This window comes from Lutjanus erythropterus, chromosome 4 (genome assembly GCF_056507025.1).
Source record: "Lutjanus erythropterus isolate fLutEry1 chromosome 4, fLutEry1.hap2, whole genome shotgun sequence".
NCBI lineage: Eukaryota > Metazoa > Chordata > Actinopteri > Lutjaniformes > Lutjanidae > Lutjanus > Lutjanus erythropterus.
In genome coordinates, this window is record NC_139320.1 from 7,148,887 (window position 1) to 7,169,196 (window position 20,310).

General features: G+C 37.5%; 1 protein-coding gene across 1 annotated transcript in view; it reads left to right on the forward strand.

Moving 5' to 3' along the window:
• Positions 1-1,068: 1,068 nt before the first annotated feature.
• The window catches only part of omc2 (omcin 2), a 127,496-nt gene continuing 108,254 nt past the window's right edge, over positions 1,069-20,310 (forward strand). Inside the window, exons 1-4 of the mRNA XM_084716263.1 lie at positions 1,069-1,120; positions 9,521-9,625; positions 9,711-9,878; positions 19,782-19,898. Coding sequence (XP_084572389.1) covers positions 1,069-1,120; positions 9,521-9,625; positions 9,711-9,878; positions 19,782-19,898 — 442 coding nt within the window. The remainder of the gene's footprint in view (positions 1,121-9,520; positions 9,626-9,710; positions 9,879-19,781; positions 19,899-20,310) is intronic.

Genomic DNA, 20,310 nt, shown 5'->3' on the forward strand with positions numbered 1-20,310 from the left:
ATTATTCATTATTCCAGGTAGCTTTTAAAGTGGGATTGTTTTTATCGTGGTGAAAAATACCACATAATTCATGTATATATACTGCCTCTGAAGACAGAAAGAAATCTCAGTTATTTAACAGACTTGGAGAACTCCTTACAATCGGCTTCAATCTAATTTAATGTGGTGATTTTAATACAGTTACATCAGAAAATGACAACAGCTGTCCTTTTTGTTTTTGATTGTATTTCTATGTTGAAGTTTTTATAGGTGTTTCTATAGACTTTGTGTAGCAGAGTGGTTCTACAAGCAGGTCAGAGCATCATCAGGTGGTTTCAGAGAGTTACAAGGTTCAAACAATACAGCATGTATTGATTTTAGAAAATGTACTTTGTAATTTGTATTTTTGAATACTTAAGTATTTTTAAAAGCAAGTACTCCAGTACTTTAACTTGAGTAAAATTTTGACTAAGCAGCTTTCACTTGTAGTTGGGTAATATTTGACCAAGAGTATCTATACTTTGACTCAAGTACTGGGGTGGAGTACTGTGTCCACCACTGGTGAGAACTCACATTGCTGTCAGTCTCCAAGACCTGATTGTAACAATGTTGTTGATAAAATCAATTGGATTTGGTTCATTCAACATTATTATACAATGTATAGCTCCAGACATCATTCAGTGTCGAACATTAAGATACACTGTGTTAGAAAATAAGAACTACAGCACAGAATCATATGAAGAAAATATCTATAAAATCAGAAGGTAAAGATTACACTGACACCCAAAAAACAAACCATACTCACTTAAAAGTAGAAATTTTAAGTACTTTTATGTTACACAGCATAAACCTGCAGAGATGAACATTGCTGACAATTAAAAAGTGTGTGGGAAGGTGCGATGGAATGATCTAGGTAACAAAAGGTGATGTGTCTGAATGTTCAAAATGGAAACACCCAACCCCTGAGGTCTCTACGCCTGCGTCTGTAAAAATTATTCAGCACCTGCTCAGAAGAAAACATGCAGCAGTAATTATCAGGCACAAGTATCACCGACCAGGAAACGAACCTGCAGTGTTCACCTGTTCATCATGGGGAAGCTGTTCCTGTCTCTGAGTCTCATCTGCGCACTCGCCAGCACAGGTAACCCCACTTATTCTTAAATCTGAGTTCAATGTATCTCGTGGTAATTGGATTGTCTTCTCAGAAACGGGTACTAAAAAACAAAAAAAAAATGTGCACTTATTTGTTTTTTTGTTGATGTTGTTTTTAATTACAAAAAATAAAACTGAAATCAAAGGGTTTTTTTAATGTTCAAAAAGGGATGATGCAATCTAAAAAATGCTTGACTTTTAAAAAAAATGAAGAAAATCAGAAAAGACTGATGACGTTTCGGTCTGGACGACCTTCATCAGGTATACAAAAATATAAAAATATAAAAAAAAATTTAAATCAGAAAACCGAAACAAAAAACGCTTTTTCTTGTTGTGAGGTCAGCTGTGGTTCGTTTAATTGAAGATAAAACTTTATTCATCCCTTAATCTCTTAATTAATTATTAATTCTTGTTCCAGAGATTGCTCCAAAATGACAGTAACATAAGAATAATAAACATAGAAAACAATAGTGTATTAAATATAATATGAAATATAAAATATAAAGTGTATAAGGAGTAAATACAAAACAACAGTGCCAAATAGAACAATAGAAGTAACACAAATTAAGTAAAGAATAAGCTAAAATATACTAAAACAGAAAATTCGTATTGGCAGTGACATTGAAAGTAATACTGGCATTGGAAAGTATTATTGCACCTGATAATGAACATAGTATTGCATATCAGCTCTAATATACATGATAATAATGCTAAAAAGTACTATTGGGCCATATTTAACATAATATCGTACATGAAAAGTAGTAATGAAAAAAATCCTGATAATGAAAAGTAACATTTAACATCATGTTGAAAAAAAGTAATAACACTGCAGTAAAGTAATACTGGTATTATTGTGCTCAGTCCTCAGTCCTGAGGGAGGAGTTAAGACAGTTTGATGGCTGCTGGTAGAAAAGAAATCCTGTGGTGTTCTGTGGTTTATAAGAGAACAGCACCAACTGTGGCAGTTTTAGTCCACTGTAAAATGTCTTAGTCAAGGACGACGTCAGACTACTCTGATAGACGTCAAATTGCTTTATGTTTTCTACTGATTTTACTTTCTGTTTCACAAAAATATCAAATTAAAATAAAACATGAATAAAATATGGCTTGTCCTTTGTGACCATGATGTATTTTCAAATTTGGGTTTCAAAACACAACTCAAATACCGTACCTGTTTCTGAAAGGAAAATCCAATGATCAAAAGATACACCGGTCTGTGTACCATTCTCTTTTTTGCTATTCAACTGAGAATCCAAAATAGGAAAAATAGGCCAAGGAACAAATTGGGTTTTAATAATTGGGCCAATTTGTCTGAGATGTGTGACCCGGAAGTTGCAATGTCAACCTCAAAGAAGAAGAAGAAGAAACAGAAGAAGCAGAAGACAGAACAAAATTCTGCACACTCATTGATAATTGGAGGACTATTTCTCTGCTGAACAATGATTACAAAATTATTGTTCTTATACTTCCAAAAAGAGTTAAATTGGTCTCAGACACAATCGGTGAGACACAGTCATGCTTTATGAGAAATATACATATTTCTAATAATATCAGGCATGTCTTGGACATACTAGATTTCTCTGGTTTGATATCCAAACATAACTATATGCTCTTTCTGTTTCTACAAGGACTTTGATATAGAACATCACTTCATCTTTCACTCCTTACAAAAAATTACCTTTGCAGATTTTGTTGTTGTTTTTTTGTTAGGCTATTGAAACTTTGTACGCTAATGGAAATAGCTGAATTAAAATGAAACACGACTCGACTCCCAGATTCGACCTGAAACGAGGCATTCGTCAGGGATGTCCAATCTTGCCGTATATGTTTTAGCTTTGTACACAAATTCTTGCAACTCATATAACTAACAGTAACATACAAGGCATCTCTGTAGCTGGTAGGGATATCATTGTAAGTCAGCTGGCTGATGATGCCACCCTTTTTTCTTTATAAGCGAAGCAGATCAAATACCAGTCACCCTTGATATAACTACCAACTTTTCTAAAACTGCAGGCCTGTGCTTGAACATAAAAAAATGTGAATAGTTACCTATAAAAGACTTGCATATCATTTATTATAATCCTGTCAGGAAAGAAGCTGCATATTTGGGCCTCTGTAAAGAGACCCTAAAGACCAAAAATCAAGATATTTTTCTAACTTTACCCCTATTATCCAAAAGACTCGAAAGAAACTAAATCAATGACTGCAAAGAGATCTGTCCCTGAGAGGTAGAGTCTTGATTACTAAGGCTGAGGGAATATCTAGGCTCACATTTGCTGCTCTTTCCTTATACATTGACAAAAAAATCAGTAAAACTACTGATCAGTTGCTTTTTAACTTTATCTGGAAGAATCGTACACACTATTTTAAAAAAAAAAGTGTTGTTATGAATAATGATGAATCTGGAGGGATTAATTTCCTGGATTTTACTACTCTCAATCATATCTTTAAAATTCCTTGGGCAAAGCATTTGCCCAAGTAAAAAAGTGTCACTGCAGAATTTTAGTCTTTATTACATTTTCTCTCGTTTGGTGGCCTAAGCAAGTTGTAATTATAATGTAGATAAGCTCCGTGTGAAACTACTTGAATGACATAAGCAGGTCCTGCCTCTTCAAACAAAATGTATGTCTTTTAATATTTTTATATAATGTATTTTAATGTACCTCTGGTGCTTCTGTTGTGTTTGTTTTATATACTGTCCCCATGTACACTTGTTGTTCATCAATAAAGAGTTAGATTAAAAAGTAGAAGGTGCGTGGATTGCCCAGCCCTTATCAGATTCATTTACACCATAAATCTCTCTCTCTCTCTCTCTCTCTCTCTCTCTCTCTCTCTCTCTCTCTCTCTCTCTCTCTCTCTCTCATTAGGATAGGGTGTGTCTTCTGCATGTTTGTAATGATGTGGGGACTAATCAAACCGAAATAGATTTATGAGACATAGTTGAGAAGAAGTATTAAACCAGTTTGACAGATGAGTTGTCACTCATTACCCTACTTCAAGTGTGGGTGTGCATGTTGCACAAAAAAATGTAGTCGTATAATCTGACATTGTTGTGGTTAAGATCTATGTAGGTTTATGGATTTAAAAAAAAAAAAAAACACCTGGTTAGCATTAATGAAAGACTGTGATCTGGGTTGAAATTATCACTTTCACGAGATTTTCCGCGGGTCTAGGGTTACCTTTTAGACACAACCACTTCCCGCTCAACTCTGCGACTAGAGAGAAAGAGGCTGTTGCAGTGATGTGTACGAGTGATTTAAGACAACTTGTGGCATTCATCAGTTTTCTTCTATTTTGAATTTTCTTTCATATATGAACACAGTTTACGAGATCCAGACCTGCTGTAGAGTCATGTGCAGTCAGTCTGCTGGTATGTCTTTCACTAATGATTAGTTTGAAGAAATTTTGAGTTTGAAAATAAATTGAGCCTCATAATTATGTCGACATTATCATGTTTGACATTTTAAATGATAATATAATTGTAAATTTACATATAAAGCCTCTCCTCATCCTTCATTCAGTGATCTATTATTACCTGCTGTCAGGTGTATTGTCCTCATGTCTGCACATGCAGGTTTATGAAGTCTCTCAGGTGGACATCCTCACTTATTCTGTCCTCTGTCTCTGTGATGAAATCGTCCCCTTAACCCCCTCCTCCTGCTGTAGTCATCGATCGCCCCTGACTGTCTCTGTGGCGAGTCTTTTTTTTCATTTCTTCTTTATTCCTTCTTCATTTCAGTGACAGTCCAATCCTCAGGAAACACGGCATTAACAGCACTCGTTTTCCCGTCTCTTTGCTTTAGCAGGTTTTTTAATTCCACTGCTGACGCTGTTAAAATGAAAGATTTTCCTTTATGAATCTCTGTAAACAGGACGTCAAGCTCCAAACTCCAAACTCCAAATTTATGTCGGAGTTTTGCGAGTGAAAGTGAAAGTAAACACATATCGCGCTTCACCTGGTAATCCACTGCTGAGGAAATCCTTAAAATAACCACCTGTATCCTGTTCGAGCTTTAGTTATGTGAGGGTACAGAATATTATCAGTGAGTGATTTTTTATTATTCAGCAAAAAACAACGAAATCACAGTATCTCACAGGGTTTTCTCCTTTTCACACCTCTTCATGAATGAGTACCCATATCACACTTTTCATATTCTTTTCTAAAATTACTGTTATTTTTTTCGTACGAACGCGTCATGTCAGATTCAACAAACTCTGGTGACCTCAGTGAACCCTGTAAACGATCCACCTGTGCGTATTTGAATCTACATGCACGAGACTTGTCAATTAGCATAGTTAACGCCCCAATAATACCATATATGGCTGCGCTTCCTGCTCCGTCAGGAGGTGTTGGTTCATGAAAATGTCAAAGAGTAAAACGAAGAACTTAAAGTGTCTGGAGTTTGACGTCCTGCTTTCAGAGATCAATAAAGGAAAATCTGTCATTTAAACAGCGTCAACAATTAAATTAAAAGTACACTACACTATAAGTAAAAGTCCTGTAGTAAGTAAAAGGAACCACTGTGCAGCAAAATGCTGTACCTGTCAGGTAAATGTAGTGGAGTAAAAAGTTAAGTGGAACTATAACGTAATATAATATGGATATAATTCGAAACTGGACTTAGTACTTGAGCAAATGTACTTAGTTACATTCCCCCACTGCAGATGATAGAAGCTGAGTATGTGGCGTTGGTCTTTTACAAACTTTTAAATAGTTGCTGTTTTGTGCAGAACAGTGGGTAACACACCTTAAATTAGGTGCTTTACCTGTCAAAGACATTTAACCACAGAGTCACGGAGACATTTACATCTCTCAGAGAGAATTTATGTACAAAAAGTCAATTTTAAGGCACAAGATGGCAATTTTTAATTATTGAATTTATGTATTCATAAATCTTGATATTTTCTAATAAGTTTTAGTGTGTTTATAATTTTCCTCCATTGTCTGAAGGTTTGTGGTATCAGATTTCTTTCATACTTATTGAGGTACTTTTTGCTTATTTTAGTCTTTCAGCATAAATCATAAAATAAGATATAATTATTATAAAGGATCTGCACAAACTGAAGTACCTTAACTTACCTTAACTAAGCAAGTTAGGTTATAAAACATGTCCATTTAGTTGTGCAAGTACAAATAAAGGCCCTTTTCATATATTAAAATACAGTGGTGCGATACCCTGCGATGTTTGTCTGTTTTTTGTTATAGAATCCCCAGAGAAAAATTCACCAGCTGCCACTGGTCTCGATATGAAAATGACTTAAGAGAGAAAAAAAAGACTCGCCACAGAGACAGTAAGGGGCGGTCGATGACTACAGCAGGAGGAGGGGGTTAAGGGGAAGTTTTCATCACAGAGACATAGGACAGAATAAGTTAGGATGTCCACCTGAAAGACTTCATAAACCTGCAAACCTCCAGACATGAGGACAATACACCTGACAGCAGGTAATAACAGATCACTGAAAGAAGGATGAGGAGAGGCTTTATATGTAAATTTACAATTACATTATAATTTAAAATGTCAAACATGATAATGTCGACATAACTATGAGGCTCAATTTATTATCAAGTTCTTAAGTTGAGCGGGAAGTGGTTGTGTCTAAAAGGTAACCCTAGACCCGCGGAAAATCTTGTGAAAGTGATAATTTCAACCCAGATCACAGTCTTTCATTAATGCTAACCAGGTGTTTTTTTTTTTTTTTTAATCCATAAGCTTACCCAGATCTTAACCACAACAATGTCAGATTATACGACTACATTTTTTGTGCAACATGCACACTCACAGTTTAAGTAGGGTAATGAGTGACAACTCATCTGTCAAACTGGTTTAATACTTCTTCTCAACTATGTCTCATAAATCTATTTCGGTTTGATTAGTCCCCACATCATTACAAACATGCAGAAGACACACCCTATCCTAATGAGAGAGAGAGAGAGAGAGAGAGAGAGAGAGAGAGAGAGAGAGAGAGAGAGAGAGAGAGAGAGATTTATGGTGTAAATGAATCTGATAAGGGCTGGGCAGTCCACATACCTTCTACTTTTTAATCTAACTCTTTATTGATGAACAAAAAGTGTTCATGGGGACAGAATATACATACATTCCTTAACAAATTTATTAAACCACCTCCCAATGTAAGGTTTATGCCACAGCTGCCCTAAATTGACAGCACTGGTAATTACCAAAATCATTTTTATGTTTCTGTAACGGTTAATACACCAGTGTGTAGAAGCTCTTTAACTGAAATTATATTTTTAATGCTAAAATAAAATTATTATTGAATTTTCAAATTCACTGTTTTACAAAAAGGTTAATTCAGTTTGAAATCTTCATTCCTGTTCAAAATGGTAAAATGTCGAGAACTCACTGAGAATTAAATAGTTTGCATTAAAGAACTTCTTGATGCTGGATGATCTGTGAGACAAATAGGGAAAAACAAAGAGTTCTCACAGTGTGGTCAAGTCTGCTTTGGAGTCAACTGCAGAGACTGGTACTTACAAAATGTGTCAAGGAAGAGGCAGGAAACAAAAGTTAACTGAAGCAGATGTCAGACACGTCAAGATTTTAAGTACTAGAGACAAATATAGATAAATGCTTCTAGATCAGAGTCTGAAAAAGTCTGCAGTCTGACCATAAGTAGACGACTGACAGAACAAGGCTTAAAGGGAAGACTAGCTGCTAAGAAGACATTATTGAGACCTGCAAACATCCAGGAAGGCCTCAGATTTGCCAGGGAGCACAAACACTGGACTGTTGATGACTGGAAGAAGTTACTCTGGACGGACGAGTCCAAGTTTGAACTCTTCAATCAGCATCGTCGTGTTTATGTCCGCAGAACAGCTGGAGTACATTTTGATGCCAGATACACCCACAGTAAAACACGGTGGAGATTCCATTATGGTATGGGGTTGCATTTGTGGAAATGGCGTAGGCAAATTAGTGAAAATTGATGGTATCGTGAACAAGAACGTCAGCCACAACATCTTAGTGCACCATGGAATCCCTTCTGGACTGAATCTGATTGGTCGTGGATTCATATACCAACAAGACAATGACCCCAAGCATACTTCAAAGCTGTGAAGAGACTATTTAACCAAGAAAAAGGACTCTGGAGGACTGGAACTGATGGACTGGCCAAGTCAAAGTCTGGATTTGAATCCTGTTGAACAAATTTGGGATTTAGTAGGTTCAAAGATTGATTGATTCATCTAAAGCAAGTTTGTGGGAACAGCTAGAAAATGTTTGGAACTCAATAACAAAAGAGACTGTCGAAAAGTACGTAAAAACAATGCCAGCAAGAATGCAGGCTGTTATCAAGACCAAAGGAGGCCGTACAAAATATTAAGTTTTTTGGTTATTATGTGTGAAAAAGGACTATTAAGTTGTTTCAGTTTGTTATTTGCCAAATAAATAACAATAATATTTTTAGTTTCAAACAAGTTTTTAGAAAGATTTCTAAACTATTTATGTTTTCTCATTTTTTTGACAGGTAGTCTAATAAATTTGTTCAGCGCTGTACATAAAATCTATGTTTTTGTTTGAAGAGGAAGAAATAAGTCTTACATATCTGTCAGTTTCCTTTAAGAAAACAATAAAACAATATCATTAGAAGATTTATAATGAAAAAATATTTGTCATCTTTTTTGGGGGTGTTTAAAGAAACCAAGCACAATGTTCTCCCATGATAAAACAAAACCTTTGAAAATATGATCAGTGGTAAATCTGCACAAGGTCTGTTTCTTGGTGTGAGAACAATGCTAAAATAAATGTGACACTATTTCAGGATATTCATCACAAAAAGAACAGTTCATGTGGGTGGTAATATTTTTTAGGGACCATGTTTCCTCACATTTTTGATATGAGCCACACAGGAGTTTTTCAAATGTTAGCATTAACAACACCTCCTGGACCCTCTGACTAAAGGAAGACGGGGTGCTTTCTTTCCTATGGACTAGTTGCACAGAAGACATTTTGACATGTTATAGAAAGAAAAACTCACAGGTGTATTACTGCCTTATTTCACTTAGGGGAGGTCCTTTTATTGTGTGTGCTGGTTCACTGTCACTGTTACTGGGACACCTGATGGAACAGAGCCTTATTTACTGTTATTGAGTTCATCTGTGTTCTTCTTGCTCTGACAAGTCGGAAATGTCTGTTGTGCAACCAGCCCATTACACAAAGTAATAAAAAAAAAAAAAATAAATAAATAAATAAAAAATACCTTATTAAAATAAGGTTGTGAACACTTTAAACCATTTTAACTACTATAGCCTCATATTATTTAAAACTCTTTCACACAAGAAGAAGAAGAGTTTTCAGCCTTTCAGTGAAAACACTTGTGACGTTTGATTCAACATTCGAGATGTGATCATAATTGTTTCTCCTCATTGCAGCTGGAGCTTTGCAGTGTCACACATGCACAGATGATCAGTGTTCAAACACAACATCACGTCAGTGCTCGTCAGAGACAATGTGCATAACAGCTTCCATTCAAGGTAGTGCTTTCTTTATATTTATTACTTTCCAGTGCTAAGTCTCGTGTTCTTTTTGTCAGCATTAACAATCTGCACTCTGATTTTGTAGCCACTTCATCCGGAACTTCAGGACAGCAAATCTTCAAGGACTGTGCACCGTCCTCCCTGTGTCCAGCCACAGGCTCTCACATATTTTCAGTCAACATCGGTCATTCGAGTGCAGTTGCATCTGCCAAGTGCTGCAACACAAGTAACTGCAATGAAGAAACGCTACCTTGTAAGTACAGATGCATAAGTAACTAAGATAACAAAGGATATCTTGAATAGGTGCAGCACACTTATTGTACTGCAATGAAACACATCAATGCTGGTGTTGATTTTGACATTTCTTAATAAATGTATAAAAATCAGTATTTCATGGTTTGCAAATGGGTCAAAACACCACTCACTATTTTAAATCATTCTGAAATTTGGTGAAATAGTGCCGACCATTTGAGACAACTCTACGTCATGAAATTTATATTTTACCCAAAACTAAAAGAACGTTAACACCCTCCCGCAGGCACCACTCCCGAGTGGGAGTCTGTGAAACCAGGCTGCACTCTTTCCCTCCATATCTGAGCCCTTGATAAAAACAGGTCTACGGCTTGGTACCAGAGACTGTATATACATCAGGCCAGCACATACGGGTACTTCTAGACAACAATGCAATTGTATGTGTGTTTGAATTACAATTTTGACAAGTTTATATGTCATGTCAAGTTAAAAAAAACCTTTGTTTTGTAGACCTGTCTAATAATTATTCTGTGACCTTGCCTGACCTTAAGTGTTAGCCATATCTTAATAAATTAATGTTGATCAGTCAGCAGTCAGTCTTCCCCCTTCCAAGTGGGTCAGTGATCCAACACAGTGACTGGACACTGATTATAATGAATTATCAGACATAGTTAGTCTAAGTGTTGTCTGTAAATAACAAAACCTGTCATTAGATGACTGTTGATCTAAGCCAGGCTGACATTTAGTCAGAGAGGACAGACTGACGCTGCTGTTCTGTAACGTTATGACTGAACTCCAGCACCCTCCTGTTCAAGCTGATATTAGCTCTCCATCAGTAGTAACATTTGCAGTCCATCCTTTCCTTTCCAAGAAGGATGTGGAACCAGAGATTGTGATGGACATGTATGTTTATATGTTTTACAACCTGCAACACAGCAGCATTTTCCTATCGCTCCCATTACATGAAACCATGAGTTTTCCCCTAAAAGTGGGCGTGGCCTTGCCAACTCAAGCTGGATGACGCACTGATGGTGTGATGTATTTCTAGTGAAGCCAAAGCATTTCCAACGCCCCCTGGTGGCGGGCTGCAGTACGGGTCATATATCCTGCCTCCCCAGTGTTAATAGGTGAGAAATGGGTCAATCTAAAACAATACATCTCAAATTAATTTTTTCCCAGAGATGGTTTCAGTCATCTTCAATAGTTCTTATTGTGCTGATGTTTGTTTAGGTATTAATTTTTGTGATCAGATTGGTTTTATTGATTTGATGTTATAAAAACTGGGTTACATATAGGGCTGTATGTAACAATTATTTTTTTTTAACGATTAAATTAAATGATTTTTTTGATTAATTGATTAATTTGTTGATTAATTTAACTTTTTAAATTGTTCAATTATATTACAATTAATTTACCTAAAATACATATCAAAACTTGTCTTATTAATATTTCAATATGTTATTCAATCATAATCCTGAAAAACAGACACATAAAGCACACTAGAATCATGATAATAGTGGCATATTTTAAAAGTCTGTGTTATTTCCATCCTATTTAATAGACTCCATGGCAGATGACTGATCAGAAAAATACTGGACGTTAAATTCAAAATGAGCTGTGATACATATTATATTAATCACTAATCACTGTCAATCCTTCACTGAACTGGACAATCAGTATCTTGACTTAAAACTTAAACTGCTCATGATGTGGAGTTATTTCATGGCTGGAGTCATATGCAGGTAAGATGATCACTGGCAGTGTATTTTTGCGTCAGTGTGGGGCATATGTGGCTGATAAAGAGAGTGGAACTGATAAAATGGCCAAATAAACACCGTCAGATGCTGCATGGTGTAAAGTTAGCAATGCAGACATCGCTTTTAACATGGGGGTGATGAAGAAACATCCAGAAAATCTATCATAAGTGACTTGTTCTACATGTTGATAATCCTCATACATCATGTTTGGGTGCTGAGAAAGTAAACAGAGTGATGCTGCTGTCTTGATGCTGCAGGAGGACAGGCCGCTCAGTGCTTCACTTCCAGTGCTCGTGTGGAGCAGTTGTACTGTTGTGATAACACATAGAGAGACAGAATGTTGCGTCTTTGCCTAAAATAGTCCCACACTTTTAGGCGATTGCGGTGAGACTTGCTCTCCGCAGCTTGTTCTCTGGATCAATCCATGCAGCAATTGATAGCGACGTGCCGATGCACATTACGCACATTGGTGTTTTTCGTAATGGATGACTTTGATTACATCGATGAACTGCCCCAGCCTTAGTTGGCCTCTGCTTGCGATTGAGTGAGTTTGCTCTGTGGGTGGGAACTGGAAAGTGCCAATGCTGGTCACTACTGGGCAGACTATGGCTCCAAATGAAGTCACCAGCGTAAGATGGCAGCATTCATATCTGGGACATATTGGCTACAGTTTTGTACAGTGGGAGGAAGAAGAAACACATCACCAGAATGTTGTGCCTTTATTCCGTCTCATGTCTATGAAAAAGAGCGGAGAAAGTAACAGATTATACAAGAAAGAAAAGTAAATGAAAACATCTGAACATTGGGGAGACAACAAGGACAGGGAGCAGCTTACCCTGAGCGCAAAGGACATGATTAGCCACCACGTCATGAGAATGTTAAAGGATGGCCTGTTATTAGAAAAATGCTGAAAAAAAACCTGCAAGAGCACTGCTTTTCTAGAGACAAGGCATAGGTCACTAGCAAACTTAAGAGTCTGCAAAAAGTTCCACCAGGGTAATGACCACAACCGAAGGAGTTGTCAAGGACGTCTGGACTGACCATATTTTGACCTGTGCCATTGAATTCCGGGCACCAGCCACTTGGATAATCCAGTTTCTCTGCTGGACAACATGGAGGAGCCCACACCGACTGGAGCCATTCCCGACATGTCTCCCTCCTGCAGCAGCAGTGTTGACACTGAGGAGGCTAGCAGCCTGGACATGGAGAGAGAAGAACAGATTCAGTGCTTTACAGCCAACCAAGTTAAGAGTTGTATCAATAATGCTTGTGTTCTATTAGTCTCTAGAATGCCCTCTGCTGAAGAAAAGACTGAAACTAATAAAAGCCCAGGTGGTTAAGAAAGAGATAAAGGACCTTCTACAGGTAATGAACCATGAGGGTGAGGAGAGCGAGCGCCTTTGTCTCGAAAGACAGAGGGCCCATGAGGATGAGTTTAGGAGAGAAGCACAGGAGGCCTACAGACAGGAGAGAGCCGAACAGACGAGTGTCTTCAGCAACATGTTTTGGGACATTCAATGCGAGATGTAGAGCCAGGCCTCGCTTCTGCAGGATCTCGTCTCGCACATGCCAGCTCCTTCAACACAGCACCCAGCTCCACAAACCCCAGCAAGACACCACCCAGTGCCTTTTACATTAATGCATGATTAAGTATACACACCACAGGGGGCATTTCTCTGTATTCAATACTTAAATAAAGGATTTGAATACATACACCCAAGGGTTCATGTATTAAGTATTAAGTATTATGATTATTATATTATTATCATTCATCTGCATTTGTTGACATTGTGTGATGGAAAATGCCAGTCACTTTGGTTCAGTTGTCTAAAAACAGTGGTCAGAAAAAATCACAATGCTTTTTTTGTTTTTTTCTTTTCATCTTAATAAATACAAATGAAACATTGCATCTGTTGTCCTTCTTAAACAGAAAAGTGACTGCTATCAGCTTGTTGCATTTAAGTAAAAGTTTTGAAGCGCTTCAGGCATCAATTTAAGTAAAGTTAAACTAAAGTAATGGTCTAAATAACGAACACAATTCATAACATTGTCATATTTCTGCCACTTCACTACAGCTGATCATGAATAAAATGTCTATGCAAAGAGCGCTGTGATTCATCAATTTATTCATCGATTATAGTTCGACTGTTTAATCTGTTACTTGGTGGCATGTTAGCCACGGCTTATGAGGCTCATATTGACCAGTGTGGAATAAAGCACACCTACACCAGCTGCTGGTTGCATTGTAGTAATGCAGGACATACACAACATAGTTACTGTCTCGTACAGTGTTGGGCAGTAATATATTACTCAATAAATAATAATATTACTCAGTAATATATTACTGTAATATTATTACTTTACCCAGTAATATGTAGTGTAAGGAATCACAATTTCCAAAACAGTAGTGATATTACAGTTACTAATCAAGTAATAGTGAGTTATTTTTTGTCACATGAAGATTTTCCATCAGGTACTGCTATAGGTTACTTTAATACAGAATAGAAACTGATTTGGTGATGATTACAATTATTCTCATTGTCATATCATTTAGTTAAACTTTTAAAACACTGTTAAAAACCAAATACCCCCTGCTGGCGTGGATGCCACTGGCAGATGTTTGTCTGTCAACACAAATCAACTTAAAAGTAGTTGTTGAAAAGTATTTAACTTTGGCTCATGACCAAACTCAAATGCAACATCAACAAATGATTTCACGCAATGTGTGACAAAGACAAGTCACACCCAACAAATCACATCTTAGCAATGAATGTGTATCAGCAAGCAAATCACATCAGTGACAGCTAGTATTAAACACAGAACCAGACAAATATCTCATACACTAATACATGTATTATATTTTAACCTTAGCAATCAGTATCAGCCACAGTTGGCCTATCTCTGGGGGACGATCTTACCTTTCTGGCCAGATCTGACCTCTCAGTAGTTCAGAAAAGAGCAAAAGGAACTTTTGTTGGAGTTAATTGTTCATTAGATTTAAAAATGATATGTTGTTCACAAGTTTCAAAAAGGAAGAATTCAAAAAAGGAATGAAAAAAAGTCAATAAAAGATTCAAACACATTAACACAAAGTCTTTGAAAACACCCCAAAAAGAGCAAGCCCTCCCTCTGTAGCTTGTTGTCTCCCTCCTCCCAGTTCTTCGCTAAACCAACCCATGTTGACTTCTAGATACAATAATTACACATAGAAATACATCGTAGACATAAAAAAACTGTTAGGAAGCATCTAAAACTTGTAAGACAGAACAAGGAAAAAAGAAAAAACTCTCACAATACGCTTCTTAGAAACATTTGAAACCAACAAAAGTTCAGACCAGTGCATGTCTCACAGGATAATTAACCTGAGTTGAACTTTTAAAGAAAACTATGAGAGGTATGCAGAGACAGGTCATACAACATAACAGGTGTGCCTTCAGTTTCAGTAATTAATGTTACGCAACAGTGACCCGTACTGCAGTGACATACACACATTAATCACAACACTCCTTTTACCCAGAATTCACATCTTTAAACAATTTAAAAATGTGTTAAAAGTAAAAAAACTAACAATACCTAACAATACCTCCTGGAATACTGCTCAAGCACTGGTAAGCTTTCTATTTTTTGACAAATTCATTAAATAATATTGCTATCAAGTGGTCTCGACCATAACATGTCAACTCTGTAGCCCTTCTAAATCAAAGCGAAGACTGGCAGTTTGGCCTGTGACAAGATTTAACAGCCAAGAGTTTGATCTTTTAACATATTTTCTCAGCATAATTGAAGGGCAAAAATCAAACTCAAATCTTAAGAATATAAAATATATTGTGTAGAACACAACAAATCACAACAATATCTGACACAAAAGTGGCAGAAATGTAATTTTGCTTGGCAAGGCACTTCCAGTGACCTTTGAGGTGTCCAGAACGTACCTTTACCTGAGTGAAATCTTGAAAAGGGAACTTTCCCTAGTAACAATATTTTTACAGAGCAGTATATCAGCACCGCTGATATTATGCTATATTCATCACTGTGATGGCACCCTGTATGGTGACATGTGGCAAATGAACTTGACTGTTCTTTAGCCTTTCTGCAGATGGGTGAATTGGCTACAGCTGCAGGCCAACTCATGTACAGATTGGTGATGCTGGAACAACAAAAAGACTCAGTGTATAGACCAGGGGTGTCAAACTCATTTTGGTTCAGGGGCCACATACAGTCCAATTCGATCTCAAGTGGGCCGGACCAGTAAAATTAAAGCATAATCTATCAATTATTCTGCTGATTAATCGAGTAATCAGATAAGAAATATTGCGTGTTCTGCATTTTTTTCTATTACATTACTTTTGCTTTATTTAAGAACAATGGTAATATACAAAAGAGAAGCTAAGACAGGTCTATTAAATGAACAACTATAAATTGCTAAAGTACAAATTCTCAGTAAAGTAACTTTACTTTTATTGTAGATTTACTTTTACTGTTTTTTACTTTACTTTCTACTTTTTTTTCCAAGTACAAAGGTAAAAGTAAAGGTAGTAGTCTGCAGAAACCATGAACAGAAGATGGAACTAACTCTGCTCCCAGACCAGGCATGGACAGGCCATCTGACAATGCCCGTTGGGCCGATGCACATTTTTGTGATGGCCTGGGGCTGTCATAATTTAACAAAAAAAGTATATTATTAATCATTTTTATCGACCGCGACGGCCCATTGGTTGATTTTCTTGAAGGACATTGGGCTAATCCACTGAAATCTCTCAGCCCTCCTCGGCCTGCCCTTCCCCTCCCCCTTGACCAAGGTTATCAAATTTTGCCATTTGAGCTGACCGGAGTTGGAGAGAGGGCGGCACGGTGGTGCAGTGGTTAGCACTGCTGCCTCACAGCACACAGTCCAAAGACATGCATGCTAGGTCGATTGGTGACTCTAAATTGCCCGTAGGTGTGAATGTGAGTGTGAGTGGTTGTCTGTCTATGTGTCAGCCCTGCAATGAACTTGCGACTTGTCCAGGGTGTACCCTGCCTCTCGCCCAATGTCAGCTAGGATAGGCTCCAGCAGCCCGCAACCCTTACGGACTAAACGGTTACAGAAAATGAATGAATGAGTTGGAGAGAAGTGAGTAAAAATGTATAAACTTCAAAAATGCAAGGGGGGCACAGAAAAGCTACGAGAAAAAAGGCTAAAAAGCCTACAAGTGGACGCAGCAAAATGTGCCAAACTTACTGATATGTTTGCCATTGCCACCACAAGTTTGACTGCGGCAGCGGGTGCAGGGCCAGAGAAGGACAAACGCAAGGTAACACGCAGTCAGAAAGACACTGGACTGACGCAGAAATGATGATAGCCTGTGGAATTAACAATGAAAATGTTTTGGGATGTGTGTAATGATGATGATGATTATGACAATAATAATAATAATAATAATAATAATAATAATAATAATAATAATAATAATAATAAATAATAATTAATTAAAACAGAAAATGTAAAAAGGTAAGAAAAAGAAAAAAGTTAGAACAGTTAGAAAACAGTAAGAATTAATACAATTTAAAAATTATTAGAAATGATTAGAGACACATCTTCACTAAATAGTATCTGGGGATATTGTAGGCTAAAAGTGTGCAAATGCTCAACATAGGAAATTATTACATTTTATTCAGTCAGACTTAAAGCATGCATAATAATATTAGCCTATAGAGTTTTGTGCACCTCGTCCTTGCTGGTTTGATCCTCGTCCCTGGTTCGCATATCGTATAAATGATCATTGTGGGCCACCATGGCCAAAAATGCCAGGGCCATTTTTTGGTCCCAGTCCAGCCCTGTCCCAGACCCACTGGTTTACCAACATGCCACCTTTTTCTCCTCTTATGAGTTTGCAGGTCTGTATTTAGTAACCAAAAAATACCAATAAGAATACCATTAAAATACAACAAAAGCAATAAAATGTTGATTTTTCAAAAATGGAAACAATAACATACAAGATTTTTAAATTGTAATTAGGTATTTTTACGTTGTGGTATTAGTGTTTTTACTTAAGTAAATAATGTGAGTATTTTTTTAATCACAGCAGGTCAGTGATCAGTGTTTCAGTGACTCTCTGTGGTTCAGTGAATAGAGCAGTGAACATTAAAAACATCGGCACCAAGACATGATTTTCTATTTTTTTTTAGCTGCGCACCTTTTTCGGTCATGTCTAGAGGGTAACTCTATATTTGCACAACTCTCGCGAGATTTGTTTCCGTTGCGCCACCAGCCCAAAGTGGGATACACCTATCAGGTGTGCCCAAATGCCCTCATTAATTCACAGACGAGTTTAGGCTGAACATGCAATAAACCAATCAGAAAGTCAGCTCTCATCACCTTTAAGAGGCAGGTGTGCCAGCAGCACAAGCAGAGGCAGCATGACAGCGGATTTACCAGGAGGAAACAAAAAGAAAAGAATTTCAAAGCGAGGAGACAGACCTCCTGTTTCCAGGAGTGAAAGTGCGAAAGCATGCAATATATGGAGACAGCAGGACGTGTCCAAAACAGCTTCATATGTAAACTGTTTATTTTACAATGCCTGCAAAAAACAATGCAATAAATGAACTGAACAAATGCCATGCAGATATGTAACTGCTTGTATTTTAACCTGAAGCACCCTGAAATTATGTTGTATTTTATCATTAATTATTTTCATCATGATCATCATTAACTCTGCTGGCTGAGGAGCGGGGTACAGAGATGGTGCAGTAGAGAGGGGAGGCGAACAGATCCAGTTTAGCTGCGAAGGTTCCCGGTTCCCCTGGTTCACCTGAGCCAGGTGGAGGAGCAGATACGCGGCTGTCTGTGCTCCTCCTTCTTCTCCTCTCCCACCTAATCATCATCTCCTCCTCCCATCCTCGCTCATCTGACCCGCTGCGAAATAATCAGAGAGAGTTTCTGAAGTTTGAAGTGCACATGGATATATCCAACCAGCTCTGATAGAAGCACACGTAACTTTTTCTCTCCGGGTTGGGTCAGACTTGTGTGGTCAAAGATAGTGTCTTGTATATTTTATATGTTATAGATCATAATTGTTTAAACATTGTTTTTCTAGATCATAACAAACACGCAGACATAAACACTACAGCTACTCCACCTGTCATGCTGACTCATCTGATAAACACAATCTGACAGCTGTGATCATGGTCCATGTGCACTTTGTAGGTCTGCTTAGATTTATTAGGATTTCTAATTATATATTTTTTCCTTATAAGTAAGTTTATCTTTAAAGACACAGACGTGCACGACTGTTTAACATTAATGAAAAGTGTTCTGTGATTGTGGAGACGTGTGTGCGCCTCAGCCAGGCCAGATGCTTTTAACTTCAAAATTTACAATTTATTGCTGATAGAAAACATGTTTAAATAACACTTAACTAATTCACACTCCTGTGTGAGGAAGAGAATGACCATGAATGAAGGTGTTTTGTGATTGTGAAGACGCGTGTGTGTGTTTCAGCCAAGCACGCCGGGTGCTATCTTGTGCTGAAAGACCACAGACTTTGCGCTTCGACCAGGGTTTGGCTGGTCTAAAGCACAAGCGCATTTTACTCCAATGTGCTGAGCACAAGATAGAAAATGCGCCGACCACGCCTTCGTTTTGCCTTCATGTTTAGACCTCCCGCCCACAGCGGCACAGACCCAGCGCAAACGCATTTACTATTTTACACACATGGCAAAAATGGCACTTGCGCTGGTGTAAGATAGCAAAACCACTTGCACTGGCGGTGCAACAGCTTTGCGCCGGGTGTAAGATATGGCCCTGTGTGTTTCTCTGCAGACATTGAGTCACAAGTCAACAAAAGTCCGTGGTTGGCTCGCTCTGACTTCAGGCTTTCACTGTTAAACTGAGCAGTGATCAATTTGGCCATAAGAGCACAACCCCCACAGTGATCAGACTCTGTGCCCCCTCTGTGCACATTTTATCAGTTTTAAAATAATGCAGTTGATAGACCTGGGGGTGCAGTGACACCTTCATAAAAAGAGCAATTATAATATAATATTCTAATTTATAATGGCAGTCAGAAGATGGCATTCGGGCATTCTGCCATCTTCTGACTTCTATTATAATTTCGCAAAGCTTTAAAGTTGCCTCTTCCTCTAATAAATTATCTTTTGTCTTTCAGTCCCTGGTCTTCAGACAAATAACAGCCTGCAGTGTTTCTCTTGTGATACCACCACCTCACAATGCACACTTCCATTGCAGTGCAAGGGAGTGGAGAACATCTGCTTTCAAGCGAGTGGTGAGTCCTTATGATGATACAGAATTTAACAAAGTATGTTACACAACCTCGAATATTTGAAAGAAATTACAAGATGTGAGAGTTGGAAAATAAACCGGTGGATTAAAGTAATGAAATACATAAAATTAAGTACTGAAATTCTGTAAGAGTTTTTAACAGCTATTTTGATTATATGTTAATTTATACTTCAAATCAACTATATTTCAGTGGTAGATATTGAACATTTCACTATACTAATGACAGCTGTAGTGATGAGCCACTACGGACTTGTTTTACTAATCAAGAATTTAAGATATAATCATCTGAGAAAAATGTCTTAATATAAATAGCTAGACATTAGAATTACGCCCACCTCAGCCAGTTACAAATCAATACATATGAAGCAGAAAGAAAGTGAGCATTTTGTAAACAT